General features: G+C 36.4%; 1 protein-coding gene across 1 annotated transcript in view; it reads right to left on the reverse strand.

Annotated features, from left to right (window-relative positions):
* SOX5 (SRY-box transcription factor 5) overlaps nt 1-21818 on the reverse strand; it is a 981725-nt gene that overhangs the window by 95480 nt on the left and 864427 nt on the right. Inside the window, 1 exon segment of the mRNA XM_047740105.1 lies at nt 18677-18762. Coding sequence (XP_047596061.1) covers nt 18677-18762 — 86 coding nt within the window.

The raw sequence follows: 21818 nt of genomic DNA on the forward strand, positions 1-21818 counted from the left end.
AGTATAGTAGAGGGGCACCTGGGTGGCCCAGTGGGTTAAGCGTCTGCCTTTGGTTCAGGTCATGATCCCAGGATCCTGGGATAGAGCCTCGCATCAGGCTCCCTGCTGAGCAGGAAGCCTGCTTCTCTCTCTCCCACTCCCCCTGCTTGTGTTCCCTCTCTCACTGTGTCTTTTTCTCTGTCAAATAAATAAATAAAATCTTTTTTTTATTTCTTTTCAGCGTAACAGTATTCATTGTTATTGCACCACACCCAGTGCTCCATGCAATACCTGCCCTCCCTAATACGCACCACCTTCTTTAAAAAAAATTTTTTTAAAGTATAATGGAGTTACCAGAGGCTGAGGGAAGGGAGAAAGGGAGAATGACAAGTTATTATTTCATGGTTACAGAGTTTCCATTTGGGATGATTAAGAGTTCTGGAAATAAATAGTGGTGAAGGGATTCTTCTGATTTTGAAGGGATTTAATGCCATTAACTTCTACACTTAAAAATGGTTAAAATGATAAACTTTATTGTTATGCATATTTTATCACAAAAGTAGAGTGATTAAGAGGGTGGTAGAAAGAAAAAAAACAAACACTGTTTTCCAGTCCCACATTAAGCTTTACTTCTTTAAAACAATTTTTCTAATTTGTTCCCATGTATTGGTTCATTTTGTACCTTAACTCAAGAGAACATTATTTAAAGGGAGGGAGGAGTAATGGTATTTTAAAGTAAAGGAAGGTTGGAAATATTAGGTTTTTTAAAAAAAAATTACTAAAGATTATCCTAGGCTTTGGAAACAAATATAAATAAAAGAAAGGAGAGCATGTTCTAAATCACCCCAATTCAGTAATGCCCCTGTCAAGTTAATGGTCGCTCTGAAACAGAAGCTACAAGATCATGTCAACCCTTCACTGACTTTGCAAAAAAGCACAGCATTTCCCAGTTCTACTGTAAAAGGTAGTTCTTTCTTCACTTTCCCCTCCTACTCCAAAGCTAGCTTCTTTTTCATATTCAGATGACTGTTTATGAGCTCAATCCTGTTTCAACTGTCACTCTTTACATCAAGGAAAGATAGATGGGACACACCAACCCCAACCTAAATGACCTTTGGATGTGACAAGAGTTTTAGGTCAGTCTTGCTAAATGGAGGCCTTGGTGTATCAAGACATGCCTTGGGGTGAAATTTACAGTGAATTTATTATCTCCCAATGCCCTTTGGACTGCTTCCCACCATCAAACACTATGGCAGCACTTGGAACAGGAAGAAATACATTAACTGGAATCTGATCGTTTTAAAAGGTTACAGCTGCCCAAATATAATTTAATTTCATACTTGCCCTTTGAGGGTTTGGTGTATATTTTCATTTTATGACTGCAAATGATAAAGCTCTTAAGATTCCAGGCAATAAAAAGAGAAAAAAAAAGTATTTTAAGGGTTAGAAGTCTATTCAGTTCATACTCAATGAGTGAAATGACAAATTAGCTTTTTTAAAAATATCTAACATTTCTCTTTTTTATTTGGACCATCTCTTACTCCTCTTCTGATCCTACACTTCTATGTTTGGTTGAAATTAGTATGTGAACACTGACCTCAGATCTCAGCCAGCGAGAAAATAAAAAGGGTGATAAAGAAAAAATGAAGATAAAGTCAACCTGAGTTAAAGTGAAAATACTTCAGTATAGGGGACACATTTTTCAGTGGTGTTCTCTCTCATATGATTGGGAAAATTTACCCATTAGAGTACAACAACATGAATCAACTTACCGTTGATCTTGTACTTCTGTAGCATATCACATTTACGCAAATTCTAACAAAAGGGTCACAAAATCCTCTATAAATGCCATACCACAGCCTCATTAGATTAATAAATGTTGTTACTATTATTTTATTAACAGAAAGGGGATGGTGTTACTAATTCAATGGAATTAATCAGAAAAAATCAGAAGCAAAAATCAGATAAAATTCCCTACAGTTTATTATTTTAGCCATCAAAACAAAACAAACAAGCAGCAAAATCCAACTTTTGCTCTTTCTCCTTAACTTGGTACTTTACCAGAATTCTCAGTTCTTTAAATATCAATCCAATAGAGTTTGAGGCAACATAGTATTTTGGATTTGCTACTACTAATAAGAAAAGCCACACAGTGAAACTATTAATCCATATGAACCAAGTACAACTTAAAGCTGTGTGCATGAGCCCAGGCAAATGTGTATGAACACATATGGTCACCTATGCATTCTTTTCTCATTTTTCAATTTAGTCAATATATATTTCTTGAAAGATATTGAGCTTGCTCCTGTGAAGTTTATGCTTTAAACAAATATTTTAGTTTATTTTATGAAGGTGCTCCCAACATGAACAACAAAAAAACATAATCACCATTTAAGCATTTAAAATTTAAACATAATTATATATATACACACACAAATATATATAATTATAAATATTTATGTATCTATAGTAGCAAATTAATTTCATGTCGGTAATCACTGTTTTTTAAGCATTCTGCATGGTATTTAGTCTGCATAACAATTCTAGGGGTCAGGTATTACTAACCCGGTTTATAGACTATGAGAATGTAGCCTAGCAAAGTTAAGGAACCTGCCTCAAGTAGCGAATCTAGTGGTTACTGAGACTCAAGTGTTCTGGATGGTAATGGGTAATGGGACTTATTCTTTTGTTCATGCATATATTTATCCCTCTTTCAATCAACGAATATTAATTAAAGGCTCATCTAAGGTGAGAACAATGAAAAAGCAAACATTATCCAGGAATCAATTCCCAGTTCTTTTAAAAAGTATCTTATTCTCGGGGCGCATGGGTGGCTCAATGGGTTAAAGCCTCGGCCTTTGGCTCTGGTCATGATCCCGGGGTCCTAGGATTGAGCCCCGCATCGGGATCTCTGCTCGGCAGAGACCCTGTTTCCCTTCCTCTCTCTCTGCCTGCCTCTCTGCCTACTTGTGATCTCTGTCTGTCAAATAAATAAATAAAATCTAAAAAAAAAAAAAGGATCTTATTCTCATTTCTCTAAGGAAGATACAGAAATGACTAGTAAGCACAAAAGAAAATGCTCAATATTACTAATCATTAGGGAAATGCAAACCAAAACCACAATGTGCTATCACCTAACACCTATTTATATGGCTATTATCAAAATGAAAGGAAACAAAATAGCAAAACCACAAGAAAATGACAAATGATGGTGAAGATGTAGAGAAATTGGAACCATTGTTCATTTCTGATAGAAGTATAACATGGTGTAGTCTCTGTGGAAAACATGGCAGGTCCTCAAAAAACTAAACCTAAAATTACCATATGATTCAGCAATCCCACTCCTGGGTATACACCCAAAATACTTGAAAGCAGGGACTAGGACGGATATTTGTATATCCACGTTCGTAGGAGTATTATTTACCATAGCAAAAGGTGAAAACAACCTAAATACCCACCAGTGGATGAATGGGTAAACAACAGATGGCATATACAAGCAAGAGAATATTATTCAGCCTTAAAAGGGAAGAAAATTCTGACACATGGTGAAACTTGAAATATTACACTACATGAATAAGCCAGAAAAGACCAAACATTGTATGATTCCTCTTTATATGAAGTACCTCAAATGGATAATTTATGGAGACAGAAAGTAGAAGGGCAATTACCAGAGACTTAGCTGAGGGAGTGGTGAAAACGTCAGGCGTTCCTCTTTAATGGGTATGAACTTTCAATTTAAGATGATGAACAGTTGGGAAGATGGGGAGTGGTGATGGTCCTACAACAATGTGGACATACTTTATGCCACTGAATTGTATGCTAGCAAATGCTTAAGGTGCTAAAGTTTATGTTATAGATACCTTACCATAATAAAAAGTAAATCCATGGAAAGATTTAATAAAAATAAACAAAATTTGGGTCATGATCAAAATTTTAAAAAATAAAATTAAGAGCAGAAATTACATAGTGGAGTCTTTACTCCAACAAAATCAGATGAGAAGTTAACATAAAAAGAAAGCCAAATGAACAAAGCATAAAAAAAGAAATGGCTGGCATTAAGGACAGCAGACAGAGCTGAGAGCCATGTTAAAACAGGGGGTCTGAAAGCACATCTACTGAACTGTGGGTAGCTCGCTCCTCTCAGCTTCAACTGTGCCATCAATGGTCAACCCAGCTTCAATTCCCTAGGCAGTTGATGATGCAACTCTTTTTGGAGGTGGCCAAAAAGATCAAGGGAATTTGAGAGGTGATAATCAATTTTACTGGGTGTTAATTTTAGAAACTTAAAAAAAAAAATAAAAGATAACATGTAAAAATGAAAAGGACCTTATTCAACAACTTTGACTTATAATCCTAAACCCTCTGGGCCCTCCTTCCCAAGACTGAATCAGGAAAAGTGGGAATTTGCTAACACTGTAGATTATAGCGATTTTTTTTAAATTACAAAATTCAGACCTGATCTCTCTGTATCTCTAATGTCTCTATATGGGTATAAAAAATGAATTAGAAATGGTTTGAGCGTGCAGGAGAGCAGCTAGCCAGGGGTACCATCCACTGTTTGAGATAATAGGAGTATAAAGTTCTGATAGTAGATATTAAGTAAACAAGGTGAAAAGCAATGCTTTCCATTTCAGCTGACGCTAAGAAACAAATTGTGCTGTACTTTCTGAGTATAAAAATAATGAGCACTGCTTCCCCATCTACATGTTTCCTTTCCAGGAGAACTCACACTTCTTTCCCAAACTATGAAGCATAGTTTGAAAACATACCAGTTCTAATGGGAGAGTGAGCGCAAACACGATTGTTTCAACTGTTGGTGTTTTGGTCTAAATGGAAGCCTCTACCATTGACATATTTGGCTTCATTAATAGAGAAGATGAATTAGGCTAGGCTCTCCTACGATCATTTAGAATGTTATGTATTCTATTTAGACCAAAAGAACAAGGGTCTAGATATACTTGTCCTCTGCTTCCATCCTTGCCATTTAAATATTCCTCATTCCAATTTCTGACTCATGAGCTCATATGTGAATTACTTCTTTAATTGTTTAGCCAACAAGCAAATGCTTCAAAAAAGAGAGTCCCCCCATTTTTTTTTTTCACTGTCATGGGAGACTAACAAGATAGGTAAAGGCTCAGATTTTGATTAACAAGAGAGAGGAGAAAAGACCTGAAGGAAAGAGAAGAGGGGAAGGAAGAGGTAGAGAAGGACTGACAGAGGAGGGTAGCTAAGAATGTAGAGAGGAAAAGTTAAATGAAGAAGGAAAAAAAAAGAAGACATAAAAGTAAAAACAAAGAGAAAAATTTCCAAGAAACGGGAACAGAAAGGCCGATTTTTAGAAATAGTTTCCTATTTTAAAACCTTTAGCAGCCAGCACCCAAGGACAACAAAGTAGGTAGCGTCCAACAAAGTTGGTAGTGTCCAAACTCTGACGGTGTAACTGAAGATGACAGCATTCTGATTACTGCTAGGAAGTTTTGTTTTTTTTTTTTAATGTGAAATTTTTATTTATTTACTTTTAGATAGCTCTTCTCTTCTTGTGTGTAAGTATGCCGTTAGGTTGTCTATTGGATCATCTAGCATGGGTTTGACCTGCTCATCTTTCTTCTCATTCCATGGAGCTGGAATGGGAATAATTAAAACTTTCTTGCCTAATTGGATCTTCCGAGCTAACGTGACTATTTTCAAATTTCTAAAACATTTCTTTTGAATGCCTCAGATCAATAATTACCTCATTACCCTTCTCTCATGTTTTCCTTGACAGCACATGAATAAATAGGTCCATGAATCAGAGAAGTCTACTTGTAAACTGCAAAGGCACCTTCTGGGGATTTCTGGGGCTCCTGGTTACTTTCACTAGTGCTTCTCTTGCTTCATTTTTTTCCCTTCCTCTCTCTCTCTCTATATATATATGTCATATATATCCATATATATTCACATATATATATTTTACATATATATTTCCCTTCACACACACACACGCACACACACACACACACACACACACACACACACACACAACAGCTAGAGGAAGAACAGGAACATGCATTTTACAAATAAGAAAACTTGAGTCATGAGCACATTAAATGACTTGAGACCAGACTCTTACATCACTTTGAATCCAGGCTGCAACTTGAACCCTTATTTGTTGAGCAGTTTGGGTGGTTAGGAGGATCATGATAGTTAGATATGCTACTTTGGCTGCCTTTATTATGCCCTATTCATTCTTACTCCCTAACTCTCCATATTGTAAAACTCTCCCATCATAACAAACACTATAACTTTCCAGTAGCACATTGGTTTTCCCTTCAAAGAGAAAAGCTTGTCCATTTCCCAAATGATTGTCAATACCATAAAAGCTCTAGTAATTCATATGGAATGAAAAGAAATAGAGAGATTCAACTTATTTTTAAGAAAAATTGAAACATAGGTTTCTTGTAGTCTTGGATGTAAAGATTTTCACATTGAAAATATATTTTATTTTCATAAAGACATTCTTCTTGCATTAAATACTTGAATAAAGATGGAAATCTCTAATCACCATACTCCTTTGTACTATAAGACATAATTACTCTATCTCAGAAAATTACTTGCTAAATTGAGTTACCAAATAACTTGTTAGGCTTGTTTCTGACAATGGGAAATACTTGAACTTAGGAAATAATGATGAGGATGACAACAGCTAATGACAGCTAAATGTTTATGCCATGCTAAGCATTTTGCATGTAGTGTCTCATTTAATCCTCATAACACCTTTATCATCTATGAAAATATTATCAAATTTCACACGTGAAGCAAAAAAGACTAAGAAGTGTTTAGTAACTTGACCAAAGATACACACAAACAGCGTCTCATTGTAGAACCAAAGCCCATAACCCACTATACTATATGTGCCATTTACATATGATTTATTCATAAGATTTACTTGAATATTTTAAAATATTTAAATAAAATCTGGGGAACACGTTTTACAGAAAGCAGGAAAAAAAAGAAGCTTAAGTCATTTAAGTCATCTAACTAGTTACTGTGCCCACATACAGTTTACTACCAAACTGTTACAATGCAAAGACTGAATCTGTGATGAGATACTTTACGCTTTCATACTGTATTTGTGGCTAGCTTGTACCTAAGGTGGCATTAAAATATCCAAACTTAAAACTGCTGTGGAAGGAAACCAGATATAAGATGAATCAAATGAAGAAGGAATAAAAACGAACATTTAAGGGCCTTAACTTTCTTTATTTAGTGAAATGTCTTGGCAGAACTTCTGTTATCTTTACCAAGTGTGTTAGCTATACCATTTCTAATAACTTAAGCTTCCTTTAAAACTAAAGAACTAAATTTAGAGGGAAACTAGTCATGAAAAATATTTGAAGGGCACCTATTTGAAGGTAGGTGGAGTTGTAGGGCACTGTATAAATTTCCGATAGAGGCTTATTATCTTAAAGCAACTACTATATGGGCACCTGGGTGGCTCAGTGGATTAAGCCTCTGCCTTCAGCTCAGGTCATGATCTCAGGGTCCTGGCATCAAGCCCCACATCGGGCTCTCTGCTTAGCGGGGAGCCTGCTTCCCCCTCTCTCTCTGTCTGCCTCTCTGCTTATTTGTGATCTCTGTCTGTCAAATAAATAAATAAAATCTTTAAAAAAAAAAAAAGCAACTACTATAGATGGATGGATAATATTTGCCATTGTTCGGCCTCATTCCTAAAAGGAGGTCATTGCAATTTTCACTATCAGTATTACTTTTGTCATTCTATGCCAAAGAAGTTCTACTAGTGGGAAAAGCAAGAGAACACTGTTGTAATTTTCATGTTCGAGGCATTAATTATGCTGGTGCGATGGCTCATTGTAGCAAATCATTTGGAAGCATACTTTGAATCTGTTCTTCCATTTCTTCCTGTCTACTTCCTATCTCCAAGAAGTGGCTGGGTAAGAAAAAGGAGTATGACATTAAGGAAAAGGTCAGGATTAAGAAATATGAAATAATTAAGGGTTCATTCCCGCCCCCCCTTCTACTCATGCCTTCAGTTTGGCAGGACAATATGGAGAAACTTCCACTGGAAACAGCAAATTTGAAATCTATGGGACTGGCTTGGGTTTTTTTTATCTGAAGGAACCGAATAGGGCTCTATTTTCAAATCTCCTGAAGACACTTGCCAACCAAACACAGCTCAAAATTGTAATGTGGATTTTCTCCATGGTCTCCCTCTCAGAACAGATCTTTCTTGACTACAAAATCTTATCTGCATGATTACATAATCATCTTTGAATACTATCTTTCTTCTAAGAAGCAAATAAAATATCAACAAGACTAGTGATGTAAACAATCTCACTTTGAACCTTCTATGAACAAATAGGTATGAAACAGCATGCTTCTCTGTTGTTTTGTTTTCTGAATTCCTTGATCTTTCAATAGCTTTTCACAAAAGAATTAATTCACAGAGCACAATCATTGAACTCAGCAAAATGAAAGCAATTCAGAAGGTTGCCATTGTTACTAATATGCAAATCCTACCCATTGTTTTAGTCATCCTTAATTTAATAGTCTAAAAGCAAAAATAGCAATTTTTCTCCCCTCTTTTATACAAAAGCACTTAAAAATAATATATATGAATAAATATATGAGTTTATTTTCAGGAATACTGTGGTAAAATAGGAAGAAGCCAGATTTAGCTTTCAGTTGCTAGGATTCCAGGTGGTGCCCTTCTGTAATATCAGATCTAGCCAGGCCATCACTGAGAGTCTAAATTGTCTCATCAATAAAATTAAAGAGTTGGGTTCTAAGAATGGTTTTAAAATTTTGTTTGAGCAGCAAAATCTTTCATTCAAACAGTCTTAGCCAGTATAACTTGATCTATAAAGCAAACAAAAATGAATGGTACCGTTTGGGGTGCTTGGAGCCATTTGGACTCCTGTGAATAGTTCGAAACAACTGTTTCCAATGAATGGTCTCTGAGGTCTTTTCCATTTCAAATATACTTGATAGGACAGGAGGTTTTGTGGCTTTCTGCAAGGTCTATTCCACTTCCGTACTCCATTCATTCTTTCACATTTCAAGCTCCTTTATAATTCAGTAAGGATTCCTAACTCACTCATCTTTGCATTCCTTATGATGCTCAGCTTAAGCACTTACAAAGAATAAATATTTGCCGAGTAAATAAAATTTCCGGGATACTGTGGGGTTATAAAAATAATGTGGGTGCACCTGGGTGGCTCAGTGGGTTAAAGCCTCTGCTTTCGGCTCGGGTCATGGTCCCAGGGTCCTGGGATCGAGTCCCGCATCTGGCTCTCTGCTCGGCAGGGAGCCTGCTTCCTCCTCTCTCTCTCTCTGCCTGCCTCTCTGCCTACCTGGGATCTCTGTCTGTCAAATAAATAAATAAAATCTTTTAAAAAAATTTAAAAAAAATAATGTGCTTCCACATTCAAGATTGAAACCACAGGAATTATTTCCTTAAAGGAAGTCATGAGAAGTTCACAAATTTTCTCAGATATCTATGAGAAATAGTTTAGTATCTATAGACAACACAGGAGTAGAATAAGGGTATATATTCTGTTAATATATCCAGAAAAAGAGTAAGCTTTGAAGGGTAATACCAGAAAATTTTTTTTGTATTATTTATTTAGAAATGCATATTATATAAAAGGCATCTATGTAAATAACTAATTTTAAATTTTTTAAGGTATTTAGAATAGTTCTGGGTGGCTCATAGAGACAATTCATTTGTCTTATACCCATGGAAAAATAGGACTCAACAGGAGGCATTATTTTTATTTTATAGATATAAATATTGAGATAAAGAGTGAGCAACAGCAAAATACAGAACATCATACTCCAAGTAACTTCTCATATTTTGGGGGGATAAGTAAACTCATTGCTTTCCACAGAGTCTTGTTGATGGGTCTTACAATTAAGGCACACAGGGGAATACAATTATTTACTCATAAATAAGGTGATTAGCCTCAATTTTACTAACTTGCTTTACCTGCCATCCTGCAAAGTAAATCCAGGTAAGAGAAGTCTGCCAAGTCCCAATTTGTGCGAGGGCTTTTTAGAAAGAAGTAGTTTTAATTTCAGTTACTAAAACTTATTAAACAACTAATACCACCAAACATTTATAATTACCTAGCACATAATATTTGATAAATGGTCATTAATACATTTATTGCTTAAGCACTTTATGTATATTATCTCATTTAATCCTCCCACTAAGATAACATTTATGCTCACATTATACAGACAAAAAATTCAGGGATAGAGAATTAGGTAACTTGCCCAAAGTCACAGAGCTGGTGCACAGCAGAACCATGCTGCTTTAAGGCACAAATTGTTGCAGGTGCCACACTTTTAACCCTCATGTTACAATGCCTCTCACTAAGCAATAGTGCCTCTTAAAATATTAATCTATGGATAATACCTTAATAAAAATTTTTGTTTTACTGGGGCTAATAATACATTATATGTTAATAAAAAATAAAAAAAATTTTAAAAAATGTTGCTTTAGTCTTTGTGTTTTCTAATCATCCCTTGCTGAGGGACTAAATTTTTCTCTATATAATTAATGAACTACAAAAATGTCTGTCCTATGTTTATCAGTTGTATATAACGTAATTTACATGTCCTAGTTGCACGCTCTGGGACTTAGCCATGCAAATAACTGGATACTATTCAAGGATAATATTCTACAGTTTTCTGGTACCAACACCACAGAATTTTTTTCCTCTTGAGGGGGCATCTGTCTTCACTTGGGTCATTTAGGTCAAGATTTTTTTTTTTTTTTTAAGATTTTATTTATTTATTTATTTATTTATTTATTGAGAGAGAGAGAAACAGAAAGCAGGAGCAGAGGGGCAGAGGGAGAAGGAGAAGTAAACTCTCCACTGAGCAGGGAGACCTGTGCGGGACTCGATCCCAGGACTCTCAGATCATGACTTGAGCTGAAGGCAGACACTTAACCGACTAAGCCACCCAGGCGGCACCCCTAGGTTCATGATTCTTATTGGTCCTATTAAGGTAATAACTTTTACTTATGTGAAATATTACTCCTAAAGTTGGGCTTGTCTCCATGAAAGTTTCCTTGACTAAATTAAAGGGTGCTAGTAATATCAACTAAATTGACAATTAGGTTGAAGAATAAATTTCTACTATAAATACAGTCTGTGAATCTGAAGAATGTTGGTTGCTCTCTCTTCATATATATATAATTGAGTAGTTTCTGTTTTTCTTGATAACATGAAAAAACTTCACAATTTAAATTTCAATACATTGGTATTGTTCTTAGATTTGAATCTACTGTTGGCCTCAAGCCCTGCAATCCTTTTATGTCTGGTAATTAGCCACGAGACATTTTAGAGCAACCTAGGTCTGTTTTGATTAAGGGAACACAGAATGCATTGAGGAAAGGGCATGGACTGACTTGGGCCTGGAAACCTGGCGCTGACAAATAGTTGTACTACTTTAGCGTAGGCAACGATAGGACTTCAACTACGATTTAAGGTTTAGCATTGATTTGATTGGCCATTACAATGAAAATGGGCTCTGTGGAAAAGTACACATGTACGAATGCTTCTGTTAGCATGTAATGAGATACCATGGAACTGCTGGAAACAAGGAAATACAGAAATAGCAAGAAAAAGACACTGCTTGTAGGGTCTCCATTGTCCAAATGTCAAAACGGCTCCAGGAACCCCAGGGGTGGTAATAACTGTGGAAGTAGTTCCTACCAGCTCTTCCCTAGAGGAGATTCTTGAACACTGCTGGGTTCTGACTCTAGCCCATATGGGCTTGGAAAAGTCAGAGAAAATGTTGGCTGCACTTTTTCAGGCCTATTTGCATATGTTCTTTAGTATGCAGAATGTCTCTGTATATATTTAATTGTTGGGTTTTTTTGCCTCTATTAATACACATGCAATGACTCACACTTGCAGCTGTGCTGTATTAATCATATGTGTGCTTCTGTCTGTCTGCCCTGCAGGCTCAGGGTCGAAGGGAGAGGAAAAGACGGAATTCACTCTTTTAACCTGCAAGGAAGCTCACTCATGCAGACAGAAGACCGACAGCAAACAGCGCACCAGGGCTGCGACTGAAATGAGGAGGGCTCAGCATTTTTTCACCCTGTACGAAAATGATGATGACCTGAAAGTTACACTGAATCGTACAGTGCGTAGGTAGGTAAAGATGAAGACCGCCCTTGTAAGTAATTCTTTCAATAAGAAGGTAAAAATCCTCACATCCAGACCTCTCCATATGGTTATTTCTCCCTTATTGATTTTCTGGGCGTTTCTCTTGGTCAGACACATAAAGCCATGCTCAGTCACTTACAGTGCTCTGGGAAATATGAAACATTTATCTGTGTCCTGTCATAATTATTAACCTCCTCCGGAGACTGGCAGGAGGTTGATAAAAAGATGAACTTCAGTTTTCATCCATGTCTGCCTTGATGTTACTCTCTATCAGCTAGAAGCTTAAGCCATTTCCACCAGGACTTCCATTGTACCTTGATAGCTATGAAAAAAGATGATTTCCGTTGATATTTTGTATGATTCATTCTCTAACTTGAACACGAGTCATCTCTCATTTTCTCAGTCCCAGAGAATGCATGTTACTGATGGCACTGGCTACTGGAATGATAGCCCCATGTGATTTCAATTCTGACAACTTGTAATTCTGAGTCCATATTCCAAAAATACTATTATGGTTACATTTAAAAAGCAATCCTACTGAATTCATTAAAAAGTTTAACTAATTCAGTAAAAATTCTTGAATGACTGTTACATGCTTATTTTGAGTAAAATATGACCATCCAAGAATAATTTCAGTGTTTTTCCCTTTGCTTATCACTATTAATCATTGGTTGGAGTCGACATTTTTGGCTTCCTATAGGTAGAACAGGTGGCAACCATCTTTTGGCCAACACAACAAATACAGTATTTATAAAGTGAGAAATAAATGGATAAATATTTCCTTCTAATTTCAAATCTTAAAAACCTAGCTTAAAAAATAGAAATAGTATATATATGCTACATTATAACTATTACTATTAAAAAAATTCATGCTGTCCATTAAGTAAAATAAAAATTCATGACAACAAATATGAGAAAGGAATGTTTGATGGACGGTTGCCATCATTTGGTTTTATTAATTAGAAATAGATGATTCACTTAGCTTATTTCATCCAGTCGCAAACGTTCAAAAGATTCAAAGTGTAACTTCATTTGGCTTAAATAATTATACTCACTTTTTGATACTGAAACAAAGCTACGTTAGCTTTCTATATAAATCAATTCCTCCTCTAAAAAGAGAGAATATCAGGAGAAAAAAAATGTCAAGAGCATCAGTGGCTCTGGAAAGGGGGGGAAAAAAAGGGTAGTCCAAAGGAAAAAAATAAAAGAAGGAAAGAGAGGAAAAAACATGAAAGGGTAAATCCAGTACATGATATTGCTGATTGGGTAGTTACTATTTTGATAATGCACCCTTCCATTATTTAGAAATCACTTACTTTAGTATTGTGTTGGCAAGCTGAGCCCTATTGAGTCAAAGTACCTCTAGCAGTTCATAAACTTATATATGTGTATACATATGTTAACAAACAATACAAGAATAATCTAATGGTAGGACGTTTGGCCCTTTTTGTATATGTAAATTATAACGACTTTAAAGGAACTACATAAACTGTAATAAATGTTAAAATACATTCTTCATGCAGCAGCCCATGGGCATAATGAGATAAAGGGAAGCTAGCACAGGAGAGACAGACCTAGAGATTTCTCATATACTAAGAATCTTCCAGGAGGGGCTGAAAAATATAAAGTTCCCAGGTCTTTAAATGAGTATCACTTGTCCCAGAAATTAATGACACACTGCTTTGTTATCTTATTAAAAATGATTATGACCGTTAGTTCATGATAGTTTCCTGCATTTTGTATGTACATACTGAGCAGCAACTATTTGCTAGGCATTAATCTGAGCACTTGAGATACAATATTGAACAACAATAAGAAAAATGGCAGTCCCTGCTCTGGTGACCCTTAGAGAATATCTGGAACAGACAGACAACATAATAAGTTAGATACTATGTTTGAAGATGACAAGTCCTATAGGAAAAAATAAAAACAACAACAACAATGATGAAAGGGGGAATAAGGGAAATAGAAAATGTGGTATCTCTGGGAGGGTTACTTTGTGAATTAAACGGGTTAGTTAGGGTAGGCTTCCGAGAGAAGACATTAAAGCAAATTCTTGAATGAGGCGCAAGAATGAGCTTCCATGCAGAGGGAAGAGCGTTTCAGGTAGAAGGACAGCTAATATAAAGCTCTAAAGTGGGAGCACACGTCGGCAGGTCAAGGGGCAGCAAAGAGTTTAGGGCAGCCGGAGCAGACTGAATGAGGTGGTATGGAGTAAAACTATTATAAAAATATTTCTTTAAATACAAGTAAAGAAAATACTGTAGTGCTAAATATGGTATTAGGCATACAAGGTTTTCCTAAGTTTATTTCATTACATTAGAATAGGTACAAAATTTCAATTTGGATATCTTATTGAATTCAAACTACTAATTTTTTTTTGTCTTCCATGAGCTAATGATGCCTTTGATGTCCCATTAATCTAGACTTGGGGACAGTAAAATATTCTTTTAAAAAGTGATGTTTTAAGTTGCAACCTCAGGGAAAACGCAGTTGGCTTGGTAAAGGTGGTGGGTGATGGCATTCCAGAAAGAGGAAACACCACATGCAAAGATCCAGAAAACTTGAAAACACCAGGGAATCATCTAAGGTTCTTCAAATAGGAGAAGGACATGATCAGATTTTCTAAAATCAGAAAGCTCATTCTGACTAGAGTAGAGAAAGCATCAGAGAGGGGCAGAGGAAGACAGAAGAGCAGTTCAGGGGCTAGTGTGGTAAATCAGGCAAGCAGGGAGGTAGCCAGCCTGACCAGAAGGATACTAGTTAGGATGGAAAGAAACGGATGGCTCCTTAACATATTTATTAGGTGGAGTGAAAAGAGAGTGCGAGAATAGGTGTGGAGGAAGAGGAGAAAAGGATAATAGCTCTTATGGTTCCAGGTCAAGCAGTAGGTGGAATGGAGTCATTTGCTGCGACCAGAGAATGAGCAGGTCTAGGGGCAAGAACGACAACTGGCAAGTTGCATTTTGTACTCAGTATATTACTGTCTGTAAACACCTACATATTTCCTCTCGACAGCCAGCAAATAGTTGTCTGTATGGATTGGAGTCTCAGGAAAGACTGAACAGCAAAGAAACAGATATTTTATTGTCAAATCAATTTTTATTTTATATACTTTTTAAAGTAAGCTCTACGCCCAACATGGGGCTTGAACTCACATCTCTGAGATCAGGGGTTGCATGCTCTACCAAACTGAGCCAACCAAGCACCTCAAAGAGAAATAAATAAAATGGTGCCTTGGCACATGTTAATTTGTATGCTTTTAGACACAATGCAGATTAAGCTATTTTTTTCTCCATAAAAAATAAAACTGTATCACAATGCTTAGACTACTTTAACTGCTCCTATGGTACCCTAAGTACAGTGATTTTAAAATGTAAGGTATATTTTATGACATGGCAAGGATTTCATTATTTTTATCCAGGAATGTGAGATAATATTTAAGTAATAAATAGTGGCTTAATTTAAAACGTCATTTTGCTTGTCTTTTAAAATAACTGCACTCATCTTTATTCTTTCTTAAGGAAGGTCGTGTTTTTTTTGGTTTTACTTAACATTATTTTATCCAGGTATGAACAACTACATGTCAAAGATTGTTTCAAACGAAAACACAAACAGGAGGCAAACAAAGTCAACGATGAGTAGGAATATATTTATAGTGTCACTCCTTAGATCTGGATGTTCAAAAAGAGAGGCTTGAATTAACATAGATCTGCGTAAAGACGGATGAAATAAAAATGCTGCCTCAAATAGATAGCAGTCCTTATAAATCTGGCTACTTCTTCCAGCACTGTGATGCATATAGTATATTTGTATGAGTGCCAATTAATCAGCATTATTGTTATAATTTGATTAGCTCTTTACTGAGCTAGCAAATGTCCTAAGAGGGGCAATGTCTCCAAAGTTTAAAATCTCCTGTACTTGGAGAAGCAATTATAATTGTTTAAAAATCATGGATTTTGGACTCTGTGACCCAGTTTTCTTATTTGTCAAATGGAGATATCAGTTTATAACATAAGGTGCTGAAATAAGAACGAAATGAAAGCCTTGCCAAAGAACCTAGCATAAGAATCTAAGACTAAATCTTAATAACTAGAAGAGAATCTTAGTGACTGAGAAGGACCTGGAAGTGATGGAGCCTACTCATTTTATTATTAAGGGATAGCAAATGGGGATCTGATGGAATATAATTAAAAGCAGAGTCTGAAGAAAATTAAAACTGCCTCAAACATTATACCCCACTGAAATGAAACGTCTGAGAAATAGGTATGCAAGATTGGGGCAAATGTTGGATAAGGGTGAAGATAAGACCTTCAGACTAGATGTTGTAGTTAGCTTGTCTCTGACCCATGGGGTAGGTCTGTGGGGGAAGAATCAAATTTGATTGTCACCTTCAAGCAAACAAAGGGAGTATTAAAGGTCTCCTTTGCAGCTCTGGGGAATGCTGAAGTCGAGGTGAGGGATCTGTGAGTATTTGATCATGCTCATGTCAGGAACATGAGTGGCAAAGTCAGTCGGTGTAGGAGTCTTAGCAAAGGGTAGAGTCAGTCCACTTCAAAGAAAAGCCAGACAGTCTGCCTATTGAAATGGGTTTGCATTTGAATAGCATTGAGTACCATTTTAAAGTCACGAGCAAAAAATGTGCATGCGTGCGTTTGTGTGTGTGTGTGTTTATGTGGATATATTTTAATAGTAGCTAAGGGCTTACCACAGAGGAGTTTTGGATTATTAATTTTCCTGTTACACCACAGTGTTGGTTTACTGAGACCCTAACTAAAACCCATATATTTTTGGCACTCACTTATGGATACAATGCAATGTCACTTACATAAAAAAGAGCTCTATTCTATTTATAGATCAAATTATGGTGGTGTCTTTTTCTTGTTTTCTGAAAATGAAAAAAAATTTATAAGGGAATCTGGCATATGATAAGGATGGAAATGAAAGATTTTCAAATATTTTAATACTATCTCCATAGGGAAAGAAGTTTGGATTGTTGCCTAATGACGCTACCTTCTTTTTTTTTTTTTCTTCTTTTTTTTGAAGCTACTTTCTACTAGAATCCTACAATGAAACATGGGAGAGGCGCCCAACTTGCCCTTGCTTCCTCTCACCGTTAAGGGTGAAAGGAGACGAGAACGTCTAACTTGCTTTGAAAACGGACATCAGAAATCTCTAAAATTCCTATTTCCACATTCAAATATGTTGCTGGATATCCTTGCCACTTCCTGTAATTTCACTACTCTTTTTAGTTTTACCTATCGGAACCACTCTCCTCTTATTGTCATTATTTCCCGGATGCCACGGCAAGGGATAACAAATGTTAACCTACACTAATTGTCCCTATGGCTCTAACACTTCCCAAGGTATTTCCAGCTCAGAGAAACAAACATTCACATTGTAGCTTTTCACATAAAAGGTAGAATAGGAATGACTGTCATTAACCTCTGTAGAACACAGCATGTCTCAGTTCCTTGTGCGTTCTTCCTGTGAGACTTGACTGGGTTTCCAGAAACCCACCAGGTCTTCTGATAATCCCCCGTGCTGACCAGACATATAAAACTCTATTTTTCCCTACGGACTAAGATCATCTATCATGACAATGCATTTTCATGAATACAATTTAAGTTTATTAAGCATAACTGCTTTACTTCTGGATTCACAGGTATACTATCTTTTAGGCAGAGGAAAATATAAAACTTCTCACAGGGAGATTAATTCTATTATTAGATGATCTCTTATTCCTGTTAATTGCATAACTATGAAGCCCATAATGACAGAAATTCCAGAAGATTTTGCAGGATGCTGATTCAAAGATTTAAGTAATTAATGATGAAAGATAACTTTAATATAATATCAATATTCTTTCCAACTCCAGAGACAACATTTCTAAAATCACTTGGACATCCGGTAAAATTACAGTAAACTTTCCACTGACATTCTTGGATACATGGGAATATGTATTCTTTAGGGCTACAAAGCAAAGATCTTAATTGGAGTGTCTGGATAGAGTTGCACTCATCTATGTGCTTGCTTTTTTGGTTTACTTATCTTTGCTTGCCCAATGAAATTGGCATTAGCAGAAGAATAAAAAGACCTACAAAGTCCCTAATACCGGGTGTCCCGAACATTTTTAAATGTAATTTTTGTTAAGTTGCCTGGATTCATAACACTCTGCTTGCACGTCGTGGACAGTTTTTGTTCTTATCTTGATGAGGACCATTCTAGGATGAAATTTTGTTACATAGTCATCCAAGCAAAACTAGACCTGTTTTTGCCAAATCATAGCGGGCAATAAAAAATTACAATAAGCTGCCTTTAGTACAGAAAACAGGGCTCTTGAAAATTAAAAGGATCAACATCTCAACTTTTGGTGAGGATCAGTGCAAGGAAACTCAAAAACAAAAAATTGTGAGGCACATATCCCTCATCAGTTCTTTTCTGCTTTAACACGGTAATAGCTGTTTTCGATATTTACTTCACCTTGGTCCCTCCTGCATTGTTTCCCGACTTACCTGCAGTTGGAGCGGGCCTAAGCCTGGTGTTGCTGCGGCAGCAGCTGCCATGGTCGTTGGGATCAGCTGAACAGGGTAAGGGTCACCTAAGTAAGAGAATAATAGAGGTGTCAGCACCTTTTATCTACTCTCCACCTGCAAATTAAACTCGCGCATTCACTCTTTCCAAAAGCCTTCTTTTGTGTGCCTTGCTGGGGCCTAATGAAAAGCTCTATTGTGCAGCCTTTTACTAACACTCTTTTCACAATTCTGGCTGAGAGAGGAATGTGAATAAAAGGCACAAGCAATTAAGGCGGAAACCTCATCCTTTTTTCATGATGTATTTAGGAAAATGGGAGGAAAAAGTGTGCATTGATCAGAGGGCTGCACTTTGTCACACACACACACACACACACACACACACACACATGCACACACGAGTCTTGGTAGGAGCACACCAACTCTCAGCCCATTTAAATTGTTATTATAAAAGGAACTTAACTAAACTTAATTCTATTTTAACAAACTAAAGATTTAAGCCAAATAGCTTATCTTTTGAAACGCAATGTTATTGTCTCAATTCAAATATCCTCTTAAATAATGTCTTGTGGACAAATTCATAGCAAAGAAAACATTTTATGCATTTTTGTTTTATATAAAATACTGGAATCTTTATTATCCCAGAGATAAATGTTTATAAAAACATACTATAAAGAAAACAGAAAATAGATGGTTTCTCCCTGAAGGGTTTCTGTTTGTGGTGATATCTGAAAACACGAAATCTTAGTAATTCAAAATTAAAATTTTAATACATGTGATCTGTAAAGATACAGAGACATATAGAGACACAAATATATACATGTAGAAGATTACAGGGTATTTTTTTTTAAAGATTTTATTTATTTGAGGGAGAGAGAATGAGAGAGAGAGAATATGAGAAGGGAGAGAGTCAGAGGGAGCAGCAGACTCCCTGCGGAGCAAGGACCTCTATGCGGGACTCAATCCTGGGACTCCAGGATCATGACCTGAGCCAAAGGCAGACAGTTAATGGATTGAGCCACCCAGGCACCCTAAGGTATGTTTTGATGAAAATTTTTTTCCACTTAGTAAAGAAGTACATGCACTTTTTGCATAGAGCTCAATGATACGCTAACAGATATGTACGTTACTATTTGAAATATGATTGTAGTAAAAAATTTAAAAAATTGTAATTATAAGAACAATCGTCTAATATATAAAACATAGTGTTTTAGTAATCTAGCTTGTGAAAAACTTGTTCAATGTCAAATGTATGAAAATACAACTGAAAATAACCCAGTTGATACTTTCATTCAAAAATATTGGTTGAGTATCTGCTATGTTTCAAGTACCTGCTCCCAATACTAGAAATAGAGTTCTAAAGAAGACTAATATGCAGAGGTGTATTTACTGGGTATTTAACGAAGCTTAAGATTTGGAGTTCCTGGGAAGGCCCCTAGCTGTATTGTTTAAAGGATCATCATGTTTTTATATTTATCAGCTTTTTTACTTTGTTGTGATTTCTTTTTATAAATGAAAATTATTTTTCACTTGTATGTGTTTTGAAAATTATACATATATATAATTAAAATAATGATTATAAATATATAATTACATATATTCTTTTTTTTTAAGATTTTATTTATTTGTCAGAGAGAGAGGGAGAGAGAGCGAGCACAGGCAGACAGAATGGCAGGCAGAGGCAGAGGAAGAAGCAGGCTCCCCGCCGAGCAAGGAGCCCAATGTGGGACTTGATCCAGGACTCTGGGATCATGACCTGAGCCGAAGGCAGCTGCTTAACCAACTGAGCCACCCAGGCGTCCCATAATAATTACATATTCTTAAAGAGGGCTCCCAAATGATATTTTTCAGGCTTCGAAATACCTGAATTCACCTCTGTAAGATCTGGCCTTCCCAGAACTTACAGCTTAATGGGAAGAAAAAATAAAATAAAATAAGCTAATTCAAGGATTAGAAGAAAATACAATGACTATTAAGATAGGGAAGTATATAACCCTAGGCACTACGCTGTGGGTGCCCTAAACCTAGACTAAACCTAGGTCAAAGGTAGCCTGCAGAAAGAAGTTATGTTTAAGCTGAAATCTGAATCAAGTGAAAGCTAGCCAAACAAAGAAGAAAAGGAAGAGCTTTCCTGGAAGGAAAACAATTTTCATGAAGACCCACAGTCAAAACGGAGTGTTCCTTCATAGCCCCCATATAACTGAGGTTTAGGGCACAGGTAAGGAAACAGAGATAACTGGAACTGGAGAGGGAATCAGAGGTCAGATTATGTATTAGCGTTATAAACAATATTAAAGAATCTAAACTTCATTCTGTAGCATAAAGAAACCAGGAACATGGGGAAAAAATGGGGTGAGTAAAACCACTTGGCCTAGAGGTTGGAAGCTGGAGCCAATAACAAAAAAATGCACAAGTCTTGGGATGCCTGGATGGCTCAGTGGTTAAGCATCTGCCTTCAGCTCGAGTCATGATCCCAGGGTCCTGGGAATAGAGGTCCCACTTTGGGCTCCTTGCTCGGTGGGGAGCCTGCTCCTCCCTCTGCCTTGTGCTAGTGCCCTCTCGCTCAATCTCTCTGACAAATAAATAAATAATTTTTAAAAAAGATGCAAAACTCTGTACAACACATGATAATGGTCTGCACTAGGGTGGTGATATTGGGATGGGAAATGATGAGGAGAGTCAAGGGATAAAAAGAAGCGGAACTGAAAAACTCTATGATTGTAAAAGAGGGCTCAAGGATGACTCTCAAGTTTTTCACAGAATAGCTTCTGAGTGGTACTGTTTGTTGGGTTTGCAAATGTAAATGAGAAGCAAGATGACAAGGTTGGGCCTGGTGGGGAAGGAGGAGGTGGGATGGTGTGGGGGGGCGGTAAATACTTTTGTTTTGGACATCTTCAGTTTGAAATTATTATTAGATATCTGAGCAGAGATGTTGAGGCACTTGGTAAACATGTCAGGATTTTAGGGGAGAAATTCACATCAGAGACATAAATTTGAGAGTGGTCAGCATATATCTGGAATTTAAAACTATAAACACTCATGATACCATTTAGAAGTAACTGTAGGTAAAATATAGGTCCAAGGATTGGATTGTGGAATATGCTAATATTTATGGTCAGGGAGA

The sequence above is a fragment of the Lutra lutra genome, chromosome 8 (genome assembly GCF_902655055.1).
Source record: "Lutra lutra chromosome 8, mLutLut1.2, whole genome shotgun sequence".
In the NCBI taxonomy this organism is placed as follows: Eukaryota; Metazoa; Chordata; class Mammalia; order Carnivora; family Mustelidae; genus Lutra; species Lutra lutra.